Raw genomic sequence first — 26,467 nt, 5'->3', positions numbered from 1 at the left:
TTATAGTTTATATTGCTCAGGACAATTGCATTGTCTATCTTAGAGTTCAATGTTATCTTTGTACCTGAAACTTTTCCATCTAGAACTGTCCTATTTTAGGAATATTAATTAAAAGAAATTCATTTATGAGGAACTGTTAAGTTCAGTGAGAGTCTACAGCTTCCCTTGGTATATAGTCCTGGTTTTCATGAGTTTTGAACATCTGTTCTGAGGTACTGCCTTTTCCTCATCTTGAATAAAGTAGTGTTGAAGTCGTTTGGAAATTCACTCAGGCCTTATTGCTGATACTATGCTATGGATTCTGTAACATTACAATACATTTCATTCCTTCTGTATTTATAAATAATTATATCAGATTGCCTAGTTTTTAAGATAAAATGAAACTGTCTTACACAAGAAAGACTTAACAGGATATGTGTAGAGCCTTGAGAAAATTAGTTTGTAAAAGAACAGAAGAAATGTGGATGAGGCTTAGAAATATGTGTAAATTAAGAAAACCATTCTTGCTTTAAGTCACACAAACTAAGAATCTTCTGATAAATGCATTCCTCATCCTGACTATGTAAGATCCTGCATTTACACTGTAAATTGTAATGAACTTAATTGCTCTGGAATTAATAAATAAATGTGTTAAGTGCAAATTCACAGAGCAGTTCTTTCTACTGTGAATGACATGTTAAACTTGTAGTAAGTGCTTGTGTTTGTGAACTGGGCGAGTAGTTGACTCTTACACACAGCACAGGCTGGAAATGGCCAGCATAGCAAATCTGATTATTTCTTTGTGAGGTTTTTCATTTCATGTATTGTTTCCTTTAATGGCTTTTTAAAATTTGTATATCAACCTCTTTATATTTAAGTGGAGCATAAAGAATGCAGAGCAGTTTTGGTATTTGAAGCCCTGGGAAGATTGTATGGGATTATATGCTCATTTTAGGCACAAAAAGTGTTGACTGTGAATGAAAAATACTGTGGCAAGTGTTTATGACATAGAAACATAAAAGTCATGGAAAGAAAGTATATAATAGCAATATTCTGTCCTCATGCAGTGGTGTTTTTTTTAATGCATTAATTTAAATTGAACAGAACATTTCAAATACTGAGATGATTCTCTAATATTAAAGTAAAACACTATTATCATCATTATATCCAGTTTCTAGCAGCTGAGTTGCACATCAAAATTATGATTCTTTCTCTTCTCAGTTATTCCTAGCTTTGATTCTAAGAAGAAAAAGTGTAACAGATGAAAATGTGATAGATGTTTAATATTAGAGCTTAGATAAAAGTTCACTCAGGTTTTCTGTCATATTAGAGTAAAGCACACACAGCTTTTATATTAAGAATTCTGATGCATTCACATTCAACTCAAAAGTACATCAGTATTGTCTCATGAATATGGCTCTTGATAAAAATACTGGTTGCTGATTTTGGTCTTATGAGTCCAATCCAGCCATGTATTTTTTTGTTGAAACTCTGAAGGTTTACAGATCCCTAGCTCTCTTTCTCATTGAATACCTCTCACCCTCTCCCCAAGAAGCCTCATAAATTATTTTTTATTATATTAGAGTTGCTACCTATTTCATTATAGCTTCAAATAAGCTCAATGAACTTTTCAATGTCAAAAGATAAGTGATTTTACATGTTATTTAAAATCTTACTTCAAACTCTTCTGAAGAACTGAAGTACTTGATTCTGAGTAGCAAATAAAAGCTGTATGGGTGAAATTACAAGTTCGTGCAGAGGACCTTTTTAAACAGCATTTAGATTTTAGCATTTACACTATTATCAGTGGAGATTACCATTTTGCATTTTCACCCTACAGACACTTAGGTAACTGTTACCCCACCTTTGAAAATGCCAGCATGTGTTTACTTACTGTTATGAGTATTGTAAATGTCTTGGGCTAGATTTTTTTGATCAGTCTTTGACTAGTGGTGTAAGCCAGTATTCTAAAACGTAATATGTACATGGCAAAAGATGGGTTAGATTCATATATTTTTTCTTAAAACAGCATAGATGTTTACTTCCTTTTTTTTTTTTAAACTTCTCCATGGTACTATTTTATTGACAGGCTACTGCCACTGTAGAAATTCTGAATTATTATTTGGCTCATCAGCAGTGAAGCCTGCTAAAAGTTAACCTAGACAAGAGCTCATGTGAAGAGTCAGTGTGAATCTCTTAGTAAGAGGGAAGAGCTTCAGTATGTTGGAGAACAAGCAGAGCAGCCTGTCTGTGTTGAACGCAGACAGAAAGTTTACTTTAAATAGTTTTGATTCTTTTAAATTTTGTGGGCAAGTTTTTGGATAGTTTTAAAATAGTGTAGACTCTCTCCAGAATGTAGTCAGCAGCAGAAGTACTAAAATATAGATTTATAATTGATTGACATAAATAAGATATCATAAACTACATAATAGTCACAGTTCAGATTATTTGACCTTTGTGGCTTTCTTGGTTGAATACTGTACCTTGTAGTGAGATAAAGATTAAGGCCAATATTGTCAAATTTCATCTCCAGTAAAAGTAGTTTTACTGTATATATACACATGTGATTGTCTCTATGGAAAGTGTGTGTGAAGTGCCGTTGTTTCGGATTAACTTACTAAAACTACRGTGCCCTGAAGTAATTTTCTTTCAATCATAGCTTCCATACATGAAGAAAAAGAAAAGGCAAATTAGTATTATGAAATTGGAAATGCACAGCGTTGTATTTTGTTTAAATAAGACTTTTGATTAAGTGCAGCAGCCAAATCTCAATCTCTTGGAGCACTGGGGAAAGCTTGAAAAAACTGACAGCTACAGCTTCTTGAGGAGACCATAAATTTCATTATGCTATAGCAATTGAATATATTTCTTAATAAACATGTAGGCATAATACCAAGCAGAACAAAACTAAGGAATACAAGCACTCTGAAATGGCTTTGCAGTTCACTTGTAAATTTTAAAAACATGAAATCTAACCAAAATATTTCGCTTTTTGGGACAGGCGATTGTTTCCCGTAACAGTGCATTGGCTACTTTGTAGAACTGAATATCAAACAAAGAAAAATAAAGAGGGATTTGCAAAGGCAAAAACAAACCTGCTGATAGAATTTGGAGTCAGAATTTTAGCTGTCTTATATGCTCTCTGTTACAGTGCTAGAGGAACTATCAATATTCATTTTTCCGTATGCTTTTTCTGTTGGTATTAAAAATACAAAGTAAAGTCCTGGCATGTCGATGTCAGTGGAAAAACAATAACCTCCGTGTGTACCCTATTAGAAAATACAAATATTTGTGTGTGTGTTTATATATGTGTGTGTGTGTATATATATATATATATATATAAAAATAAAAATGATGTAAATGTAATAGTATTTTACTCAGGAAGTATGTTAAAGAGGGTTCCATGTGAAACATTTTGGATGAAACACTCCAGAATAAAAGGAAAACATTTTTGAAAAATGACTTTTTTTTCTGTTTCATTTGGTTCAGATGGACTCATCTCAGCTCTGGATGTTGAGAACTTACAATGCAGAATTCTTATTCTGATAAATGAAATAAAACTGGACCAACAGATGGACCATATAACATAGGTGGGTTTTTGGGGTGTGTGTGAAAGAAATAGAGCAATTGCAGTTTTTGTGAAATCTTGTGGCGAGTGTTCTGTCTTATACATACTATTTTCTCAGGCTTTGGAGTATTTTTTGTTCATGATCTTTCAGTGTAAAATGGGATGTCTAATAGGATGTGGTATAAGACCACACATAATCTATGCATGTAAGGATAGCTTTTCTGATATGAAATATATGTACCAAATTCATTCTAACTGTAAATGTACAGATAAGCATGTATCATTTATATCAGCCTCTAACTGATCAGTTTTTCAATTAAAAACAGTGTCTTGCTTTGATTTTTAGGTAAGACGTTTTCCGCATTCCTTCAGTTGAATTTTTCTGGGGTATCTACCTTTTAGCAACCTGAATGAGGATCTGTGGAGATTTGCTTTTTGTATTAATGAGAAAGGAGGTAAAACAATCATTCAAAGATAGTTGAAGTAAAAAAACAAAAACAAACAAAAACCAAAAAACACCCCCAGATGTTCAGAACACTTTTTTTTTTTTCCTGCCACATTGCCATTTTTTTGCACAGAATTTCTTTTTCTTGCTCACAGCAGCAGACAAAAACTGCTGGAGGGGAGGAGGGCTTGGGAGGGAAGAAGAGATTTGCAGGGTTCTAGCTAGCCTCTATGATCAAGTCAGTTAGAGGCTTTGCAGGATCAAGTCAGAAGCTTTTGAGTTGCCTTTGGCCCTGAAATTGCCTATTGCTTACTAATGAGATTTTTTTTTTTTTTTTCTCTGGGTAGTAAGAGAGAGAATGAGATAAAACATTTTTCAAAGAGTTTTGCTCGGAGGAGAGAAACTATTGGGCATCTCAGTGTTTGGCTTGTAGGTATGTTTAATTAGAGAAATATCAGAATACTACTAGTTTTGTGGTTTTTTTATGGACTCCACATAATTTGTAGAAGTGGACAGTTGTGCATAAATGTCTTGGCTTGTGGACATAGTCTATCTCGTTTCAGTTTTGACTGTGCCTCACTTGTCCTATGTGACCTCAAGAAAGTTGTTCTCCTTTTACCCTTATGTCTCTGTTTCTCATTTGTAAAGCAGAAACATGCTTTAGCTAACTCGGAAAAAGGCATGGTACACATACAGTATTCTTTGTGATGGCATGTGTCCCTGTAAATATGGCCAGCACAAATTTTGGATGAGGCTTCTTGGGGAGGGAATGAATGGGTAGGCTGTGACTGCAACCTTGTCACAAGATGCAGGATCATGTAGTAAATTGGCTGGCTAAAGCCTCCTTATTGCTCTCTCCTCCTCCCTTTTCCTTGCTCCCTTTCTCTTTTTCTCCCTTCCCCTAAAATTTGGACCTTAGGACCTTAAATTTGGTCCTGGAGATGATCTATTGTTTTTTTCTAATCTTTTGCTAATGTTGAAGTAATAACAAGAAATCTGTTATTAATGAAGATTGCTACATTATTTAACTTGGATTACTTTAAGTTTTATCTTAATATTAGTGTAGTTTAAACATTTTGAGCTAAATTTTGTATAATCTTGTATACATTAGATACTCAGGTGCAGTTTTAAAATGCTACAAATAAAACCTTTGCCATCCATAGTGTATATATATAAATGCTATTTAAAATGATAGCATAAATAAGTATAGATAGTAGGTTTAGACCATTAAATCATCCTGGAAATTAGATTTGCAGCTGCTTATGCAGAGAAGCAAGAAACGGAAGTTATTGTAAACAAGCTGAAAATATCTGCTGTCAAAACCAGCTTGTCGTATGATCATCTGATTCATATCCTTCTGCTGCACAAATCAATAGGTTCAGAGTTGCTGAATTTGATATATTTCAGTGCAAAATTGGGAACCCTGACATGTGAAAATAAAAATGTGAGCTGTGTTTTTTATTAACACTTCACCATTATTGCTGCTGTAGGCAGACATTGTCTGCCAAAGAAAAAAAAGAAGTGATGTGTATAATGTTTCCTGCAATACCTTAACAGTACATTTTTCCTCTAGTAGAGAGAGAAAAGGAAAGGACTTGCTTGCTATGAGCTGGAAAAGCAGCGCAGTTGGTTCTGGCAGTGAGGGGGTTGACTGACAGTCTGCAGTGCAGTGGAGTTAGCTGAGCTCCCTATATGGCTGTGGATTAGCTATATGCTAATACTGATAGGAGAAGAGGAGCTGTACCGAGTGCAGTGAGCTGCTGGTGGAGGCAATCAGAGTCTTAGCAGAGCTGACTCCTCAAGAGCCATGGCTGAAGGGGGTGAAGGAGGGGAAGATGAAATACAGTTCCTACGAACTGTAAGTATCTGCTTTTCTAGGTCACCTAGTACATGTTTTTATTATGTCTTGTGTCTATTCCTTCTCTGTTGTATTAAAGTGTTATTCTGTGCTGGGCTTTGCTGAATGGGAGAATTGATTTAGTCAGTGGAAAAAATAAAGCAAGAATATGAGCTTTAATAGCATCAGACAGTCTCGGTGTGTTCTTCCTTGAATCTGCTCAATAGCTGGTTTGGTATAAGGAGACCTATTTCCGCTGTAATCCCCTGTGTTTGAAGCGTCCTCATCAACTTTGTACTTGGGTTGCTAAATGTAGCATGCCAAATACCTGACCTCTGAAACTTCTGTCTAGGTTGGATTTCACTGACATTAACAGAAGCTTTGCAAATAGGAGAGCCTTAAAATGATGAATAAACCAAGCAAGCCCTTGATGACCCTTTCCAATAACCATGCACACAGAAGCACATTTGTTTGTAGGGAATACCAACAAATGTGGAACTGGGGGCTCTACAAATGTTCTGGGATCTCTTCTGTGCTTAAAAGAGGTTTATTTTAAAAAGAGATAAGGATTTCTCTAGGAAAGGGTGTTAATTAGTGAAATAGCTTTAACTTGGTGTAATTTTCTATAAAGAGCCCTTGCACCATTCTTTCTTAAGGCTTTACACAAATCTAATATAACAACCAATTTGAACTTTTAAGCAAGTAGTGCCCATGCAGTGACTTATGGGAAGGGGTTAAGATCTCTTATTTGTCATTTTCTCTCTTACTATTTTTACACGACAAAACATACTTAGTCTTGCAGGGTAAGTAGCATGGAAAAATTGCTGTTGATATGCGTATTCTGCCCTCTTCCCATATCATCTTTACTGAAAAATGTTCCAGAAGCAGTCTTCCCTAGAGTTGATACAACTTTAGAAAGATAAGTTTCCAAAATAAAATTTGCTAAGTGCCCAAAGTAGGAAATTGCAAGCCTGATCCCTGAGAGGGGGGGAATAGAAGGGCAGAGAGTGGTGGTGGCTGCTTTTGCTTATGTAAACTGTTTAGGTGTGATGAAGTGTCATTGGCACTTTCAAGCCTGTGAGAAGTTCTTGAGGTGAAAAAATGGATAATTACAATGAAGAATCCTTTTCTACATCCCTTCCCCCAACTCCACTTTTTAGAGGTATCTATTTTACAAAACTTAGTAGATTACTCAGTCTTTAGGAGAAGCATTAAAGCTCTGTTCATCTGAGAACAGAGCTTTAAATCAATGTCCTTCATCCTTTCACTTTCTAAGATGTTTATTTGACAGAACAGTCTTCCTCAGTGATGGAGTGAGGAGCCTTGCCTCTTCATAGATAGCCTGTTTATGCTACATGAGATGGCAATTTCTGCTGCAGCTCATTCTTATGCTTGTAGAGCTCTATTGCATTTCTTTCCAACAGTTAGAATAAAGTGCTAAATAGAGGTGGAGGGCCAAAAAGGAAGCGGGGACTGAAACCATACAGGAGTGTTTCTTCTGCTTAGTGTTAGGAAATATCCTATGGTAAGAAAGCAGGCTAGATTTTTTTTTTTTTTTTTTTCTTGGAAGCCCCAGCTTCTTGTTGCTGTGAGCAAACATACAGTAATTGTATTGCTGTCTCCTCTCCCTACAACTTACTTCACCTCATGGAGAAGAGATCAGTCCTCATTTCACAATACACTGAAAAAGGAACCTTTTATAAGATACTGGTGCTACAGTGACTTATATTATTTACAGGTTTTACTGGTGCGTAAACACTGTTTGTACATACAATGTGAGGCATAGTAACTCTTTAATACTCTTCTAGCATCATTGTTGATCAGTCAGGGTCTTCCTCAGATAAAAATATTTTTTGGAGATTTTGGATCACTAGTGAATGTTCCCGAGACTTGTGTAGTTAAATCTTTGGAAATTATTGATCTCAATATTCTTATTTTTGAGTCCATAGGAAGAAGTGTTCCAGGATGTTGCAGAGGCTGCTTTGCTCCCAGATATAACTCTTTCTTGGTGAGGTATAAACCAAGATAAATCTCTTTTGATCCAAAAATAACCTGTAGCATTTTTTTTTTCAAAGAGCAGGAGTGTTAACTCTTAAAAGTCTAGTAAAAATCCTTTTCCTTCCTTAAAGGAAACCTTTTCCTTTGTCCACCATTATCTATGTGTTTCTTCTTTTTTTTAACTTTCACATCTAGGTTATTACATAGTTTTGTGTATCATTTTTAAGCATCTCTGGCCACGTAGAAGGGCTAGAAGCACATAAAAATGATACCTGTCTTCATTTGTAGGGGGTGGCAAACTTGTGACCACTTTGATGGCAAGCTTTTCAGGGCAACATTTTTACCGACATCACTAATGTACTAGTATGTGTTTGGTGCTCAGTTGAAGCGAGTCCCAATGCTTTTGCAACAGTCTTTATGTGCAACAGTGATAGAATTTAAAAGAAGATTTTGCTAATACAGTGTAAATCCCTTTCTTCATTTTTTCCCCTGGCCTGTAAATTCAGGGTGAATATATGTAAGTACACACATGCATGCACGCATGTGCACATGTACACATTTTCTTTATACTGCTACGCTGTTGCTGTGTCTTTCAGATAAGAATTTTTTTTGAAATTTTCATTTTATAATGATACTTGGAATTGTTTCAGTGTTAGTTTTCTGTTGGTGGCTTTCATTCAGCTTTGTCTCTGGATATTCAGTGTATGTATGCACCCATATTTTGTCTCGTGTTTGGAAGGAAGAAGTAAAGCACTGACATCTCTTAGTCTCCTGCCCTAGTAGTGTTTGTTCTTTAGATGACTTCCCTCCATCTTTTGTTTATTACTTTTCGCTATGGTGTGGATACATGAGAAATTTTTGAAGGTAACAGATTTCTATGCATTAGGTGAGAATAATAAATATATTAAGCTGTGCCATTTCAGTTAATGTGCTGAGGGATGTGGGGAGGACCCTATTACCCTTGGCAATATGGGTTAGTGAGTGTAAAGCACTCTCATAGCTACTTTAACTTTACTGTTGTGATTAAGATTGAGAGAGTCCTCTGTTCTCTGGAATATGTTCAGAAGTTCTTTGTCTTTCTCATTGCTGCCAAATTAATCAAATATGAGGTAATGTCTTGGAACATGCAGCACTTTCTCGATCAGAAATACCTGCACAGTCACTTGGTAACAGAGAACTTGATGGGGTGGGAATGTATCAAGCCCCTCCAATGTAGAGGAGCAGTTTACAGATATTTGCAATGAAGCATACTGAAGTTACTTTCCATCTTAGAGTTGGTATTATAGTGGTAACATTGGCTAATAGTCATATTACAGTATTATTTTTCTGAAGTTCATCATATTAGTAGTGTTTCCAGATTTAATCCAAATTATTATTTTTTTTTTTAGGTGGCTCATAACACATTAATTGGGAAAGTTTTGCCCTGCTTTCCATGGATCTGAACAGAGTGTGTGTTTGTGTTTATGGGTATGAATGTGTGTGGATGCATTTGTGTATGTGTCTGCATATGTGTGACTCTTTCCCCATCTGCTTACAAATTCTCCATTTCTCTGAGTGATGAAAAACAGTGGCCTTAATGACATTTGATTCTTCTCTGTTGACTTCTGCTCCTTTAAGAGCTTATCTCAGTGACCTAATTTAAGTTCTGATAAACATCTCCAGTCATTATCTAAAAATTTACAGGTGGGGTGGGAAGTTGTTTTCTGTAATAGACTGAATGTAGCTACCAGCTATATTTGAAAGAAACAATAGTATTTTGCTTTTCTTTTTTTAATGTTCCCATTAAGCAGACTTAGAATAGGATATATAAATTTAATTTTTTTGAACACCTAGTGTATGTGTATGAATTTACACAACTAGTTTATAGATTTTCTTTTTTTGGTATATTTTTCATCGTTTGGGTGCTAAATTATGGCTCAGACTCAAGAGAGTTGGATGGCTTATACATGTTTATAAAAATGCAAATACGTTTTCCTCTCTATGTTGCTTGAAAATGAGCTCCTCTACTATCAAGATGCTACAGAGGAGATCGGGAGTTATCTCAATACTAATTTTGAAATATGAATAGTTTGAGTCTGTGTGGTATGAATTAGATTATTTCATTGTTTTCGCTCTATTGCCAAATATTTATAAACATAAAAAGTGACCGCATCTTGCTTTTATTTTATTTTTTTAAATTTTAAGGTGTGTACTAAAGCATTTTGGTTTGCCCTGCATTAATATTGCATAAAGGCAGTTCTTTAGATGCTCCTACCATATGTTGTTTTATCAGATCTGTGTTCCTAGTGATGTATCCCTAGTGATATACCAAAGAGTAAGTGTAAAGTGGAAACGTTGAAATGATTCATCTCATAGAGCAACTTCGTATCCCATGGATGATATTAATAACTGGATACCACACCTGCACATTGATATTCTTTTTCAGGTTTTTAGCACAGCTCTTTGGGGCTTGATTTAGTGTTACGGGGAGTAGTCACTCATAGTTTACTAACCAGATAAATACACTGGGCAGATTTCTTAGTGTTGGACAATGTTGAAGATCTTCCTAAGGAGATGTTTTTAGCAGTGGTTAATTGCAATACTGGGAAAAGATGGAAATTGTTTTCAATGAGTTGCGTATGAGATTATGTACAAGGGATATAGAGTAATGTATATGGTAAAAGTCACAAAGGCAAAGGAACGCCATGAGATCAAATCAGCGGAATTTTCCCCGAACTCCTTATACAGGAGCTGGCACAGGTTCTGCATGTTGCTTGAACAGTAGAATGTGTTGCACAGTATTGTCTTTAAATTAATTAGGACATTTTGTTTTTTGTTTTCATGTACTGCTTTTTTAAGGTATATACTGTTTTTTTAAAGTGTATGTACTGCTTTTTAATGTGGTGCTCCTTCAGTCTGTCATTTCCTCTTTGGAAAAGGGTAGAAAGAAAGGAAGAATAACATGGCATAAACCTTGAATTACTTCTAGGGACTGGTGTGTATTAGGGGCATAAATGAATTTTGAATTAAAAGTTTATCTATTTATTTGTCTAGCTCTCTGCATTAAATCTCCCCCTTCTGTTCTTGTTGCCCCAGTTTTTAACAGTTGTATAATAGTCCTTGCTCTCAGAAAAAGAAAAAAAAACCTTTAAATTCCTACGTCTCTCTCTTCCACTCTATCTCAAAAAATCTCCTTTCGATTACATTTCTTTTTGCCTCTTAAACATTAGTTTATCATCAGTATAGCTACTTACAATCACTACTCTTGCCTCTTCCATTGATTTCTGCCATGGAAATCATACCTAAATTTATGAACTTATCCTCAGTTAAACTGCATAAAACTCAGCATCCTTTTTCATAAATAGAGTTGCTCCAGTCTGATCCTGTTTCTTTTCACCCATTGAATTACTGGTTTTGCCCTGTGAGTGTTTCAAACTTAATGAATAGGTTTGCCATTTGTCACTATCAGCAAAATTCAAAAAACTTTCACTCATTTTTTGACTAGGAGAATTTCCTTGCCAAAGGTCTGGGTAATATTTGAAGAAAGATATGATTGACAACATGACAAAATTTCTAATGCTGACCTTGTGCATTGTATGCTGTAGTGCAGTGTCGATGGTGATTTTTGATGAAATAAAGACAAGTTCTTCCACAATTCATTGTAACCTCTTTTCAAGGCAGAATTTTTAGAAAATGCTGTACCATATTATAAACATGACAATCATCCCTTCAGACTGTGCAGAGTATCTGTTCTTAGCTCTGTAAACACTGGAGTAGTGGCTTCATATGTATATCGAAATCAAATCATTCAAACTGTTTATAACAATTATTTCTCTTTCAGGGTGAAATCTTGTTATTTAAGCAGCTATTTCAGGCTTTAGGCATGGAGTGGTTCTTTGGGAAAGTTGCACCATATTTAGATGAGAAGGGAGACACCTAAGTAGTTTGTTTAATGTAATGAAAGTACCTTGAAATTTATATAATAGTTGGAATTTTATAGCTACTTTTGAGAAAAGATGGGAAAGTGATGTAGTCACAGTTGCATTGTAAATTCATAGAACTTCGTATGATTTGGCTTGATATGCTTGGGTCTGATTTCTCATTTTCTCAGGTTAATATAGGCTTATGGAGCTGGATCTTGAGGTGTATTCCCAGCTTTTGGTGCAAATACAGAACAATTGAATGTTTGTGCTCCCAAAAGCTTGCAATTAAAAATAAGAGAAATGCATACAGGGAATATAAAAAGACAGTGAAATGATATCCAGCATGTTGTTAGACACTTGTTTCTGCAYGCTAATTACAGAAACAATTGTAAAATAGACTTCCTGGTGTCAAGGGAAAAAGAAAACTTTACTAAAGATTCTGAAGAAATGAAATTGCTGGGTGATTGTTGATGAGAAGAATGTATTTGATAAAAAGAGCAGTACAGGAGAAAAGGCAAATATATTTGCTTGAAAATGTAACAAGTGGGCAGTGAAGAGGTGAAAGCTGGCTTCTCTGTATCAACTGAAAGATAGATGAGTTGGGGACACACATCTAAAGGTCTTGAGGTTACAGGCTGCTAGTGGGGCCGATATACCCCTTTGATCTGATTCACTGATCTCTTATGTTTTCTTTCTCTGTTGTGCCTCTCTGACTATTACATTTTTCTGTAGTATGGATCTATACAATAGATTATAAGCCTAGTTTTTCCTATATGGAAGTAGAGCATTATCATTTAGAGATGCTTCATGTTGGATTATAAGTAATGATCTTCTAAAACCTAAAGCCACATCAAAATACATATGCTTCTCCTTTTCTGCCTACTGAAATTTTTCTCATGGCAGTAACAAATTTTTCTGTTAACTGCATGCATTAAACTTACATGCATACTTTCTTTCTCATCTTCCAATATTAGGTACTGTGGGATGTTATATTTGATGAATCAAAATAAGTTGTGGTTTTGCAAGCCTGTTCCTATTGACCCAGTCTACATCAGTTAAAAACACAACAACATTGCATTACCTGAAATAAGCATCATACTTTACTACCGTTTTTCTCTATAGCTTAGATTCACAAGCTGCTATTTAAAAAAAAAAAAAAAAAATCAGTGCATGCATTATAATATTATAAATACAGTTTATTGTTACAAAATAATATTATATATAGTCATGGTAGACCTAACTTCTAATCAGCTTCTCTCCCCACACACACTTTTTTTTTTTTTCCTGGCAGGATCAGTGACAGTGTAGGTCTGTTGACTCTGTCAAATCCACAGCAGAAAAGTGCAAGCCTGTAGCAGTAGCTCTGTGTTTAGAAATAACATCGAGTTTGTGACAAGCAAGCAAAACTCTTCAGTCTCACCTCAGAACCTTAGCAAATTAAAAGTCTTTTGATAGGATTTGTGACCAAGCAATAAATCCTAAATTAACACTCCAAGCATATATTCCACCTTCTCCCCCCAACCCCACTGGTGGCCCCTGGTGAGATTGTTGTCTACTCAAGCCCTGCTTTTTGGTGTCTGAACAGGAGTTATGTCTTTGGTAATAAACTGTGAGCTTGCTAGTGATGTTCCCACGGTTTTATAGAATGCAGAAACTGCATTGCATGATCCCTGTGCCTTTTTCTAATCCCTTGCCATGCTAACTGGGTGTGATTCATATTGAAACCCAGCTGTGAATATTGCTTATTTCTCAGTTCCCATGACAGTGCTGTGACCACATAGCCAAATGCTGCTAGGTGCGTTAGATACAGATTCCAAAAATTAACACAGAAATGCAAGCAGGGAGAAGAAGAAAACTTCATTTGGCACACAATTATTTAAAATGCATTAAATTCAATCACAAGACACTGGTTTAAAGTCATGTATTTCTCTGATTTCACTCATGAAGTACATATGGCACTTAATAACAATGCAGATCTATGATAATTTTACTATCTACAGAGGTCTGTAATTATTATCACAATATAAGAAAACAATTCCAAGCACAAGGACACTTTAAAAGATTCAGAAAGGAAACAACTGTTGTCATTAATATATACCTCAGGGAATATTTTGATTTATTTGTACAATATAGAAATTTAATTTTAGCATTCTGTTTTTAATGTCATTAAGTCACCAGACAAATGTTCAATTCCTTATGCCTATGCGTTAGTTCTGTTAAAGCATCTTTGGAAAATACAGGTTCCTGTACACACCACAACCAATCGGCTATCTTGGACAATCCAGGCAAATTGTGTAGGGTATGATACAGCAAGAACATGAATAGCTGTGTGTGATTTTGAGTGGCGCTAATTCCTATTGATTTCAGATTATATTAGCAAAACTACATAGTTCTTTGCGGTGCTTTTGTCACAGTTACCATAGTGTCAAGAACAAGCAAGCAACCGTGCAAATCTTCTTCATAACCAAACTGATTAATATGTTCAGAGATACCTGTAGGAAAGGTGACTATAGCTGCCCTTGGTAGAAGAAGTTGTTACTTGGTAATAAGTATATATTAATTACACACACTATGAAGTATTAGAGTCCAGTTTTACAATGTAATAATTTTCTTCTGAAAGAGTAAGTCATATAATCGCTTTCTAGAAAACTGKTAACAGTCAAAGAAAGGAGTCAGTTTTGCATTAGTTAAATGTTATTTTTGGGATTGATTTTTTTCCCAGCAGAAACTAGATACAAAGGTTTATTCCTCCTTGTTCTTTTTAGAATGAGAGGTACATAATTGTTTGTCGCTGGAAAATAAGTGGAGACTCCACAGATTATCCTACCAACGGTGCCAGGTTCTGACAGAAGATATGGAAGTGCTCTTGTGCATACTATTTGCAGTCTGATACCCAGTGAATTGTGGTCCATTAACAATAAATTAAGTGAAGGACTATAGAAGCACGAAGTGCTAGTTTGGACTGTGGCCTCTACTTTATGAATAGGATGGACAGATATAACTATGAAAATAAGGTAATTATGTAGCATTAAGTATTTTAAAATAAGTATTTTTTCAAGGAGTAGAATTTTGAAAATTGAGACCTCTAGCAATGAGTATCGGAAGTTGTGAAATGTATACAATTTTGAAATGTTTCTTTTTTGCAAGCCTCTTAGATAAAAATCACATATTTGCAAACATTTAACTTTTTTATAAAGCAGATTAGAATTTACAATACATTAAAAGTGACTGGCTACAATATTCACTATTCGCATGGTGTAGCTCTATTTCACAATTGGCTTTTGTACTCAAGTTTTCCATCTGCACAAGGTCAGTCAGTCTGAAAATTAACCTACAGATCTTATTGTGAGTTCATTCACAGGGGTGGTGGCTACATATTTGCTGTTTTCTAGCACTACAAACTAGAAATAATCTCATGGTTTGAGTACATTAGAATCTGTTGGTGGAAAGAAGTCACACTTTTTTATTAGGACAAAAATATGTCACTGCACTTTCAGTCATCTCTTTCATTGTATGTAATTAGTGTGAAACTAGTATATTCTTCAAATGTTTAATAAAATTTTTAAATTTTAAGGAAGCTTTATAATAAACAATATTTTCTGTGATTCTCTGGTTCTTCCATCAACCAACTGTATTGCTATGGAGTGTCAGAATTGTCAGCTATACATTTCTAACTAGTTAACCAGAAAAACACTTAGAAAAAAAATAGTAAAGTAGTATCAACAGATGTGCTTAGTAAAAAAGCACATGCACTTTAAAATTTTCTAATGACTTTTTAACAACATCGTGTTCATTAAGTGTAACAATTGTATAGTATTTCTTCACTGTAGTTGTCTTACATTATGAAATTCAGTATACCTCTGGTATATGCACTAGCTGACTTCCCCCCACCCCAACAAGAGTTTGAAACACAAAAGATAGGTAAGTGTTTAGACTTCATAGTGTAGGATATAGTAGTTTTAGTCTACAAAAGATCTAAAAATGCAACAGGCTTTACTTAAAACAAAAAGGATGTCCACTTTCCTAACTACAGCAGACTTCTTTCTCCTGAATGCTTAAATCCCTTGGGTAACTACTGTAGTTCTAAGAAAACTAGCTTCCAAAAAAATTCTGAAGTGCAATTAGCAGATATGTGACATCTCTAAAGTKTATCTAAAGTAATTCAAGATTGGAATATGCTTAGGAATTACAAAAGCCTACGAGAAAACTGCCTTCTTCCCCTATATCTGCTTTTAGTAATGCTAAATGTCCCACCTGCAGCATGATGCATGTGTATACATGTTTGTCAGGTGTTACACATCTGTTTTCAATCAAGTCTCAGTCTTAATATATTTGGTTCAACTGATGGTCAGTCTGTTGGTCAGGCAACCTCTCTTTCTGTTCCCTCTTCTGGCACATCATCTTTGCGTGAGGAGTGGTAGCTTCAGTCAGTAGAAGAAATAGCAGAAGCAGCAGCAAAGATTCAGTAGTAGCATCAGGTTTGTTCTGTCTTCTAGGTTCTTCTACAGTGAAGCAAGTGCAGGTTCCTCACTAAGAGTAACAAGAGTAGCCAGCACAAGCCTGGCTGGTCTGTTTTTAGCTCGCAACAAACATCTCTGTCAGTCTTGAGCTACTTCAGCAGTCAACCAGCTTCCCTAATACCTTGTACCAGAAAGCCAGCTTTCCTTGACCCCAATGCAGCAATTTGAATTGTCTTCCTTAATAATATAATGCAGAGGAATTGCAAGAGATGCAACACAAATAAAATCCTTTAAAAATTACCTTTACAAGTAATAGAACTTTAACTCAGAGACTTGAAACAACTGTTTAGCTGCAGATGCAGAGCTAATTTAAAACACTGAAGATTTAACATGCTTTTAAGTGGCATCAGCAATACCAGATACAAAAGGCAGTATGAGGATCATCATGCTTAGAATATGTAATAGAATGCCTCAGATGATTCACTAAAATGCTTAAGGCCAAATGATGTCCATCTCCTGAGACTCCCTCTGAAGTTCCTTGTCTGCATTGTCTCATTCTTCTCTGTATGTGGAAAATGCCTAGAACACCTATACACCTGGTGCATTTAAAGATACTTAATGTCATTTATTTGAAGAATTTTGAAACTGTTTGATAATGAATAGAAATGATTTTACAGTTGCTGAACGCACAGTCAGTTAACATTTTCGGTAAAAACAAATCGAAGACAAAAAACATTTCCAAAAAACTGTCGGTATTAATACTGCAAACTAGTAGTTTGGCCTTCTTTTAAAATGCATATCTATTTTTGCCATAMTTCCCAAAAGATCAGAATCAATAAACTTTATAGTTCCTATTTAGCCAAAGCTGTGAAAGGCAGACTTTAGAATTCAAGATTTTGATTTGAGCATGTATGTGCTGTCTTTTTTCTTTTCTTTTCTTTTTTTTTTTTTCTTCTCCTCCCTCCACCAAGTAACCTTTTTCCGAAGAATAACATTCACAGGACAAAAGATTCTTTGACACATACGTGTGAGAATACCATCTGATCTTAACGATGGTTTTTGTAGGGTCATCGTACAACATTTGCTTTGCTTCCCATCCCCCTTTCCCCCTCAGTCCAATAGGCTTTGGATTGAACAGTTTCAAAGCAATATAGCATCAGTGTCTTAACTGAAAAATTTTCATATTATGGGTCTTTTTTCATTTAGAGAATAGATTTTTATGTCTAAAATGACTGCTACTTAAGGACTCTGAAAATTCACAGGATTATTTACTGACTTATTACTTTTTTGGTTAATTAAATTTGTTTTAATATTCACCAGACGCTACTGTCAACTTCAGCATCTGTCAGCCCGAATTGTATTCATGAATTGAAGGCAACCTACAGCCCTTGGTTATGTGCCTGTTAAGAAAGAAACTATCAAAAATCTATGTTTAAACTCATTACTCTCCTTCAGGAAGGGACAGCTCATTTAAAACTAAGAATTTTAAGTGTATGAGAAAAATATCTACCAACAGGTGTGTCTTTCTGTTTAAAGTGATGCAAAGAGTTATCCATGTTGAGCCTGTTTGGCCAAATTTGTCTTTTTTTTTTTCTTATCAAAATTGGGAAACTGCATATTGATCTTTGACTATAACAGGAAAAAAACGCTAACGGGGATTAATAAGTTTTGATTTCTTGGTCGGTCACTATCAGTAGGAAGTGAATAATTGTACTGATAATGTTTAGATTTCAGAATAAGCATTTTACACCTCATTTCCTTTGTGCACAAAGTTATATTTAATTGAATTAACCATGCTGAAGGTATGCTCGCATAGTTGTAAAAGTTATAAGCAATGTATAGCAGCTGCTAAACTGGCTAGACATAAACAGAAACAGTGTGGTCTAAAGGGAGAACCTGATAAGTTTGTTCATGTTTAAGCATTCTTTTAAACAGCCAGATTGTTCTTCCATTCATTTAAGTGTTACATGGTAGCAAGATTCCCTAAGGTGGGAAAAAATAGATTATCAGTAGATGACAATGTATTTTCAAAAGTGGAAAGTTCAAATGCAGCTGATGGCATTAAGGATTTCTAATGTACCTTATTGTGGAAGAGAATTTTATCAGAAGAGAAAATATTTTTCTTACTCGGGCTTTTGACCACTTTTGCTTTGAAATGCTATGAGTTGAGAATTCTCGTTGAGAATGCCATAGCTAGCCTAACTGCAGATAAGTCACGTTTACAGCCATTAATGACCTTTTACTGCTAACTGGAATGTTGTTTCTATTTCTTGTCATACTACTGCAAAAGCAGTAAGTTACACAGTTGTATTCACTGGTGCCTTGTTATTGAAAAAAGACCAACTTTTAGAGAAGCTGATTCAGAAAGTATAGCCTCACCAGGATTAATCTGAAATTCAGGAAGCATGATAGTACAGAAGATTCTAGGTTCACGCTGAACATGTGATTTTTATTTTGTGACAGGAGTTTGTTTTTGTTAGAAAGACTTATCTGTTTTTATTTGTCAGGGATCTTCCCAAGTCAACTTCTCTCCAAGTTGACCTTAGGTTTAAATAACATCATTGACTAAATAAGGGCCTGTATATAAGGCCTAACTTGCCAATTAGAGTGGTAATACAACCTTTTCTATCCTTGCCAATACCAAGACCATCTAGAATCATAAATTAAAAAAAAAAAATCTAGAAGGTGAAATGGGATCACCATAGCATAGAAGACGGAGGGGGAAAAACTTAAGAAAACAGAAGATGGCCAAAAGAAGGTAGTGATGTTCTGTCATAGGTAATCAGTGATGTCAGTAGAACCTTCTGCTGCTGCTTAGCAAGTTAATCGGGTAACTGGACGGCTCTGTTATGCATTCTTGCAGTCTAACTTTATTCTAATACATTTACTCCTTTTATCTTTCCCATCTGTGTTTCTTCTATTTTGTTAAGAAACAGAGAGCATAATAAAAAAAGTCAGTAATGACATGGGAGCTGATGGAAATTTATCCTCACCTCAGGCTGCTCCCAGACAAACTCAGTTACCAGTATTCAACCAGTTCTTTTTATACTTTCCTAAAATCTCCACCATCCGTCACAACAGAGAAGAACCCTATCAGCCAGCTGTGTAACTTAGCTACCTTAGGACACAAGATTCAGATACAAAGTTTTATGTACTGTGTTTTCTTTTCCCATCGTTTCTTGAGCCAGGTGTATGGGCAGTAAACTGGAACTTAAAATTGTTATGAAAGAAGTCATTGCTATGGTCAGTCAGTGCTATTGGTCTCAAGTGCAGCTGTAGAGGGCAAAGGCACGATAATCCTTTACTGAAAAGTAGGTATTTTATATAAATATAGCAAAAGTAGCATGCTTCCAGCAGTGTGGTATCTCTGGTGTTTAATAGACCAGTTTGCTGAATTGACTGTGTCAGAACATGTCACTGCCCAGGTGCTGTTTTCTTTGGTGATTGAGGTGGGATCTTAAAGGTAAATCTTCCCCCTGTTTGTTTCAGTAGAGACTTTTATAGTGCAGGGTTCTTGGCACACATGGCCATTGTTTGGTTTTTAAATGATCTTGGGCTCTTCATTGTTTCATACTGCTCAGATGTGAGCGTAATGTTTTCATGGGTGAGTTGAGTGTGACCAGGTAAACCTTGGTTGAGATTCAGGAGGTGAAGAGTTACAGTGTTTGCAGAAATGCCACCACTGACAATGCTGGGCAATGTGCTGCTGTCTTAAAATAGTGGTCCGAAGCAGTGGAAACACCTGCTTCTTCCCAAGTATTTCTTCTCCTGTTACAACATTATGCATATATAGCAATTGCTGTTCACACGCTCTGGTTGCTTTCTGTCTAGTACATGCCTAGTCGGCGTGGGTCTTGTGAGTACTAGTCATGCTTGGATCAGAGACCACAGGCCTTGGCCTCACAGCTATTTGCTAGTTAGGGTAACGCTCATCTGCAGAACTGGATGAAACTTGACAGCTGTGCCTAAGGGTCAATTCTTGGTAGTTGTACAGGATGAAAATGCACTGTTGCTAAATAATTAGTTGGAAGGCAAATGTACTAAACACAAAAACTTGTAGATTCTAAAAGAGAGATACTAATATGTATGTTCAACCCAAAACTCTAATCAGAAGTTCCACTTCTACTTTAATAAAAAAAAATTCTGCTTGTTTAAAAAAAAAAAGATTCAGTATTAAATAAATCAAGCAGAACAACCACTCTTCATGTTATACTGAGCAGTGATCTAATGGTGGTCAAACTTTAGAGAATTGCCTTAAACCATCTTTTAATGTACTATGGTTTAAACCTTTTTTTACCTAATAAATATGCTCTGAAGAAGGGCTCTATTAATGTTTGCAACTGTTCTTCTTCAAGCTGTGTTGTTAATGTAAATAAGTAGAATTATGTCTAGCACCTGTGACTGAACACAAACATATGGAATATCTTGGCAAGCAACATTTTTGTATTTGAGGTGTTTTGATTTTAAAATTTGTAATCCCATTGCAGGCAGACAGGGGCTAGGATCTACTGTACTAGATTCTGTACATACACAGGAAAATCAATATGTTCTCCAATACAAAGAGCTTACACTTGATGTGTGGATGGACAGGCCTCCAGTGAACACAGAAGGAAAATGAGACGGTTATTATGAAAGGCAGTAAATAATAGCGCAATTGAAATGTTGTTGCATTGTAAAATGGTGTTAAAGAAAAGACGGAAAAGCAGTAGTAGGTTAGTTTTGCAGGGTGGGGTGTTTTTTGTTTTTTGTTTTTGCTTTTTTTTAAAAGGAAGATTTAAAGGAAATTCCATCTGTGACAGAGTATTTGAACAAAAAGAAAAAAAGCTGAAAATTTTGTAGGGAGGCTTTTGTGAATCGTATCACAAACTTACCACAAATGGGAATTTGCTTGACCTAAGGGATGGCAGCTAAAGAAGACTTAATCATTTGATGTGATGAGAAGGAAAGGCAAGTGAAAGAATGCAGGAGGGCTGACCTTATCAAAGCTATCGTAATCTTCGGAAGATGTTTTTTATGGTAATGTTGGAGATGAATAGGAAAGGACAAGTTTGCAGTTCTTAAGACCAAAGGAAAATGGTGCTGTGGAAAAGAATGTTAGGGTAATCAGAACACAAGGTAATGAAAATCTGGACAAGTGTTTTAGTGGTGGATGGAAAATACTATACTTGCTAGAAATGGTTTAGYGAGATTTGGAAGTAGTTCAGATGTGGGAAGCTAGGGAAAAGACTAAGGTGCAAGTGCTCCCAAGAGTGGTGTGGTTTTTTTGTTTAGGTGTGTCAAGGATAGTAATACCATACTGATTAAGAAAGGCAGTATGAGGGATGACTTGGCTAGGGAGACAAAGAATCTTTGTATTCGCTCACTGTGAGCATGCATTAATAGTAAATATGCACAAAGAGAGATTGGAAAGAAGGGGAGGCTGAGGTACTAGTTTATACACGTTTCCCCTTCAGCTATACTGGAGGCCATAAAAAGCAGAGTGAGAGCAACTGTCCTCCTGTCTCCTTGTTGCTTGCAATTAAAAGAAATTCTTTTTTTGCAGGCCTCTTAGTCATTCTGACACATGAGTGGCTTGCTGATATTGGGGGTCTCAAAAGTAGTTCAGTTGCTCTTGATGGCAAATTGTAACTAAATTACGTATCTTTGGAAAAGGAAAACCTTAAAATGGTAATCTACAGTCAAAAATGATCAAGGCTCCATCTTCTTGAATACAGGAGGAATACCACAAACGGATAAGGATATTTTGCTCAGAACACTAAAATTCTTTTAGCCATTACTCCTGGAAGTTCATCTTCACAGGTCCCCTTTAGATTCATAAAGCTGTGCTTACTGAGACTTCCTAGTTTTTCCTGTTTCCTGTCTCTGCTTTATTTTTACCAGAAAACTTAAAACATCCATCTGAAGCTTCCTTGCTCAGATTAGTCTTGCATTTGCCTTTATTTGATGTGGAAACAGGTATTTATGTGTCAAAGGAACATAAAACTGGAAAGAACTTTTTGTGTTGTTGAGTCCATTTTGAGTTGAAGTTCTATTTTAAAGCTAATTATATTTTTGCCACTGCAGCTTTTATTGATCTAGTAATCCATTGATCTAGTAATCTGGAACCTCCTTCAGTTTTCCAGCTTAAATGTGTTTATTTCTAGATTTTTTTTCATGGGTGCCAACACTGTTGCACATTATGTATTTATAAAGAATAATCCTATTCCCTCTCAGGTTTAACTTTGCTAGAATAAATAAACTATGTTTGTTTAGCTTATTTTCATATGACTGGCTCTTTGATTCCCCCACAACTCTGTTACACCTTCTGTATGCTCATACTCATTGAGCCTCTCTTTCTTAAACATAGGTGACAACTACCTCTGATTCTATGCAGTTTTTGGACAGTGATATACTTTTCTGTTTCCTTGGCCAGGTCTTCATTCATCTTTTGTAGTGAAATCATATTAGTCATCTCATGGTTAGCGTAGACTTACCATTTTTAGTATTTGATTTCAACCCTTTTCTTTTTACTTTAGGCTCCGAGATCATCTAGTTCTTCCTCTATTCTGTCTTAATCCTCCTTTTTATACTGGTACTCATGTTTTTAAAAAATATACATTAAATCTAGAGATATACCTGAAAAGAGACAAACTACACTGTTACCCTTTTTCTGAAGGCTGCAAAGGCTGTAGCTATGCTAGCAAATAAAATAGCCGTGTTCTCTAGCCTTGGAATGAAATGGGCAGAGCACAGCTTATACGCGTATAACTAAACCCATTCTCCCAGGTGGCCTTTATCAGTACTGCCTACTGGGAACAGTCCCTGGTCTGTTTTCTACCCCATGTCATGCTGAAGCATGTTCTAGCAAGGTGTTAGTAGGTATAGGGCAAAATCATTCCTAGGCTCAGGCTAACAGTTAAACGTTATGTGATCCCTAATAATATAGGTGAAGCAATAAAGTGTAAAGCACTCCAGTAGCCATCGGTCTGTATATTGGCACTGTGTATTTAGAGAAGAGTTTCATATGGCATTTGATACTCTTAAGAGTATTTCTTTTGATAGTTGTATGTCTGTTCAGTATCAGATTTTAATTTCTCAGAGCTTCTTAAACTGCATTTTAGGTACTTGTGAATTGTGGTCTGTACGTTTTTAAGGAAATAATTCCAGGAATCTCCTTTCTGCCATAACTTCATAGGGAAGAAGAATTCTGTGGATGAAAGCTCTCTGATACTGCTTAGACTGTGTGGTGGGAATTCATTTCAGGATAACCAGTTCTGTGATTCAGCTGAGAAATGCCTGAAATCACATTCTTAAGATCTGTAGTCCACCACAGTTATGGACTATTAATTTTTTTTTTTGAAGATGTGGATAGAATTTCTTCAGAAGTTCAGATTCTGAAATGCCTTGAGGTGAGATACTCTGCTGGTTTTGGCTGTCTTCAGTTCTTCCTGTTCAGAGGCTTTTCGTATGAGAAACTATTAGAACAGGTAGGAGAGATACTTTGGGTTAAAAATGGTTGAAACTTCTCCTTAGTTTGGGAAAGGATATGTTTCTTCATTGTTATTTTTCTAATTCCTTATAGAAAGGATCTTAGCTTCTGAACCTGGAGGAAGAAGTGTTTTAATGCACTTATTCAAGAAAAAAATATGACAGCTCTGGCTTTGGCAAATTATTCTCTGGAACTACTGAGCAGTTTCATAACTCAAATTCATATTTCAGTATGAAACAATTCTAAAATCTCGCTTTTTCAGTACAGAAAGTTACTGTTTGCCTTCCCTTAGTGACGATGATAGATGATAAGAGATGGGTGACATGAGAGGCAGTGGTAAATTAACTTAGATGTAGCAATCTGTCAACATGATTATGTGTTTCCACTAACTGACCTAGTTCTAAGAGTGTTTGCTTGATCACCTGTATATTTTACGTGGCATGGCACTGAACCAGAAGTGTAACCTTTGAGCAGAATCAACTAGCAAAGAAGTCTATAGTGCCAAATCAGAAGACAGAATTTAGGGATATTGCTGTAGCTTGTGTATAGGACAAAACCCACTAAATCAGGTCTACAATTTTAGCAGGATTTCTGTCACTTACAGAATCATCCTCCAGTAACAGAAAGAGCACTGCTGACCATTGAATGGTTATGAAGTTCCAGAGTGAAGAAAAAGCAAATGTGGGCAAGTCTCTGACTTGCAGGGATGTCAGTCTTCTAATATGTTTATCCTTGCTATGTGAAATAGTGCAATATTTTTACTTGCATATGATGGAGATCTAGGTTAGATAACTTGTTTATGCTTACTGTGAAAACTTGTGGCAAAGGTAGAATAAGAAATGAGGGGCCCTTAGGGCAGAACTAGTGTTTAAGTGCGGTACTGTCTTTCTGCGTGGATGTGTGATAACTTACTACTGCAGATTATACAATGGCATATGCTAAAACTTTCCCAGAAAACTTGACTTTGTCCTTCTGACCATGACTTTAGAATTTAARCAAACCAAACAAAAAAGTTTACTAAGCTTATCCTAATGGGTAAAACAGTAAAGCTGGCAAAAACTCTTTTCTTGGAGCATGCTTTAACTAGGTCTGAGGCAGAAGACAGTTAAATTTCTTCAAAGACTTAACGTGTTGCCGAGCTACACAAAGGTAACTTTTACAGCTGGAAGTTTCACAGGCATGGAACACCATTTGTGTTACCAAATTTGATGTTAGGAATGCATTCCTAACAAAGAGGGAGAGGGACTGAAGTCAGCCTCATCCTTTTTTTACAGATACAGTTAAACCAGGCCCGTCAGTTTATTTGGAACCATTGCTGATAATAAGTAATTATATTAATATGATCAAGTTGTGTATTATACAGGAAACTTCCGTGCAAAGGTAGAGGTTGCAATTACCTCCAGCAAAGATTCCTAGATCAGAAAGACTTATCACAAAAAGCCCACAGCTTTTTTGTCTTCGACTGAAATACTTGATAAAGGCTATGAAAATCCCTCCCTTGAGCTTCCGCTTTTCCAGTAGAATTTAAGTGACCTAATATAGCCTGAAAGTGGTGCAGTGTCATTTATTTGGCTGCCTCTGTGCCTCCAACAAATGTTTCAAAATGCTGTAATTTTTTTCTGTGGGAGTTTTAGCTCCATGGTAACCATATCCAGTTTAACTCTAAGGGATCTTGTCACTGTAGATAAACATTCCCTCTATCTAATGATTAAATCTGCCCCAGCCCCTGTTTAACCTGTCTCCCTTTCCTTTCCACCGCTTCTCCTAAGCAAGGTTTTGTCAAGGTGTAAATCCAGTGGATCCTCTGGCTTAGGATGTCCTCACTTCAGAATAATTCTGCATGTGTTCTTTTACAAGCAGAGAAAAACAGTAGGGATAGAGGGATGTAAAGATGATGAATCAGACTATAGTCTCACTAATTTTATTAGGTACAATATGCAGAAACAGTACCACTGTGACCTTTGAAATTTATGATGTGGTAAACTATGATGATTTTGGAAATATTCTTGCATGAAATGATACTGAAAAGACTGTGACCTTTGTATTAGAAAAGAAACAGTGTTGTGACAGAAATAATTTGTCAGTTATATAGAGCTCTGTTCATTCTGTTTCAAGTTCAAAATTTATCTTGTGCTATGAAAGGTGACACATTTTTAACTTCTAAAAAGCAATAAAAAAGAATGCTGTGAAATTCATTTCTAAAGAATGTTATTGAAGTAAAAGGCTTGTATTCAGAAAAAAGTGCGTAAGATTATATAGATTTGATAATGTACAAGAGTTTTGCAAGGAATCTTTCATTCTAGTACATGAGAAATCAAGTAACCTCTGTACATCTGAAGATTTAGGAGGGAGTTTAAAAAAGAGTGCTTTAAGGTAACTGACTTCTGCAGATATGCAGGGTAATTTGTGTGGTAAAGGAGGAGGGAGGGATATTTTCTACTTTCCTCGAAACAATGCTGTTCACCTTAATTCACAGTGGTAGGGTCAGTAGCTACACCACTGATTCAACAGCTTCTGAAATTACTGGATCCAAAACCTACTGATACACGTTCGTGTAGATTTCTGTTACTTTTACAGCTCCAGCACCATGACTGTGTATTTTTTAACACTTTGCATGTAAACTCAATTTCTTTTATACTAATTGTAGCTATCACTGACCAAAAGTATGCTGATTAACTTTATAGAATCAAGCTATATATATATATATATATATATATATATATGCAAATAAAATCTCTTAGGATCTGGAATTTCAAAGCCAGGTCTTTTCACATTAAATAAATATTTGTGTGGTAACTACTCTGGGTATA

The 26,467-nt window shown here is 35.8% G+C and overlaps 1 protein-coding gene across 1 annotated transcript in view; it reads left to right on the top strand.

Annotated features, from left to right (window-relative positions):
- The first annotated feature begins 5,722 nt into the window (after positions 1–5,722).
- RYR3 (ryanodine receptor 3) overlaps positions 5,723–26,467 on the top strand; it is a 267,401-nt gene continuing 246,656 nt past the window's right edge. The window contains exon 1 of the mRNA XM_026076056.1: positions 5,723–5,850. Within this exon, the coding sequence (XP_025931841.1) occupies positions 5,800–5,850 (51 nt within the window). The 5' untranslated portion in view covers positions 5,723–5,799. The remainder of the gene's footprint in view (positions 5,851–26,467) is intronic.

Source organism: Apteryx rowi, unplaced genomic scaffold, assembly GCF_003343035.1.
Source record: "Apteryx rowi isolate R43461 unplaced genomic scaffold, aptRow1 scaffold_424, whole genome shotgun sequence".
Classification (NCBI taxonomy): domain Eukaryota; kingdom Metazoa; phylum Chordata; class Aves; order Apterygiformes; family Apterygidae; genus Apteryx; species Apteryx rowi.
The sequence above is the reverse complement of the archived record's forward strand: the minus strand, read 5'-3'. Positions and strand labels throughout refer to the sequence as shown.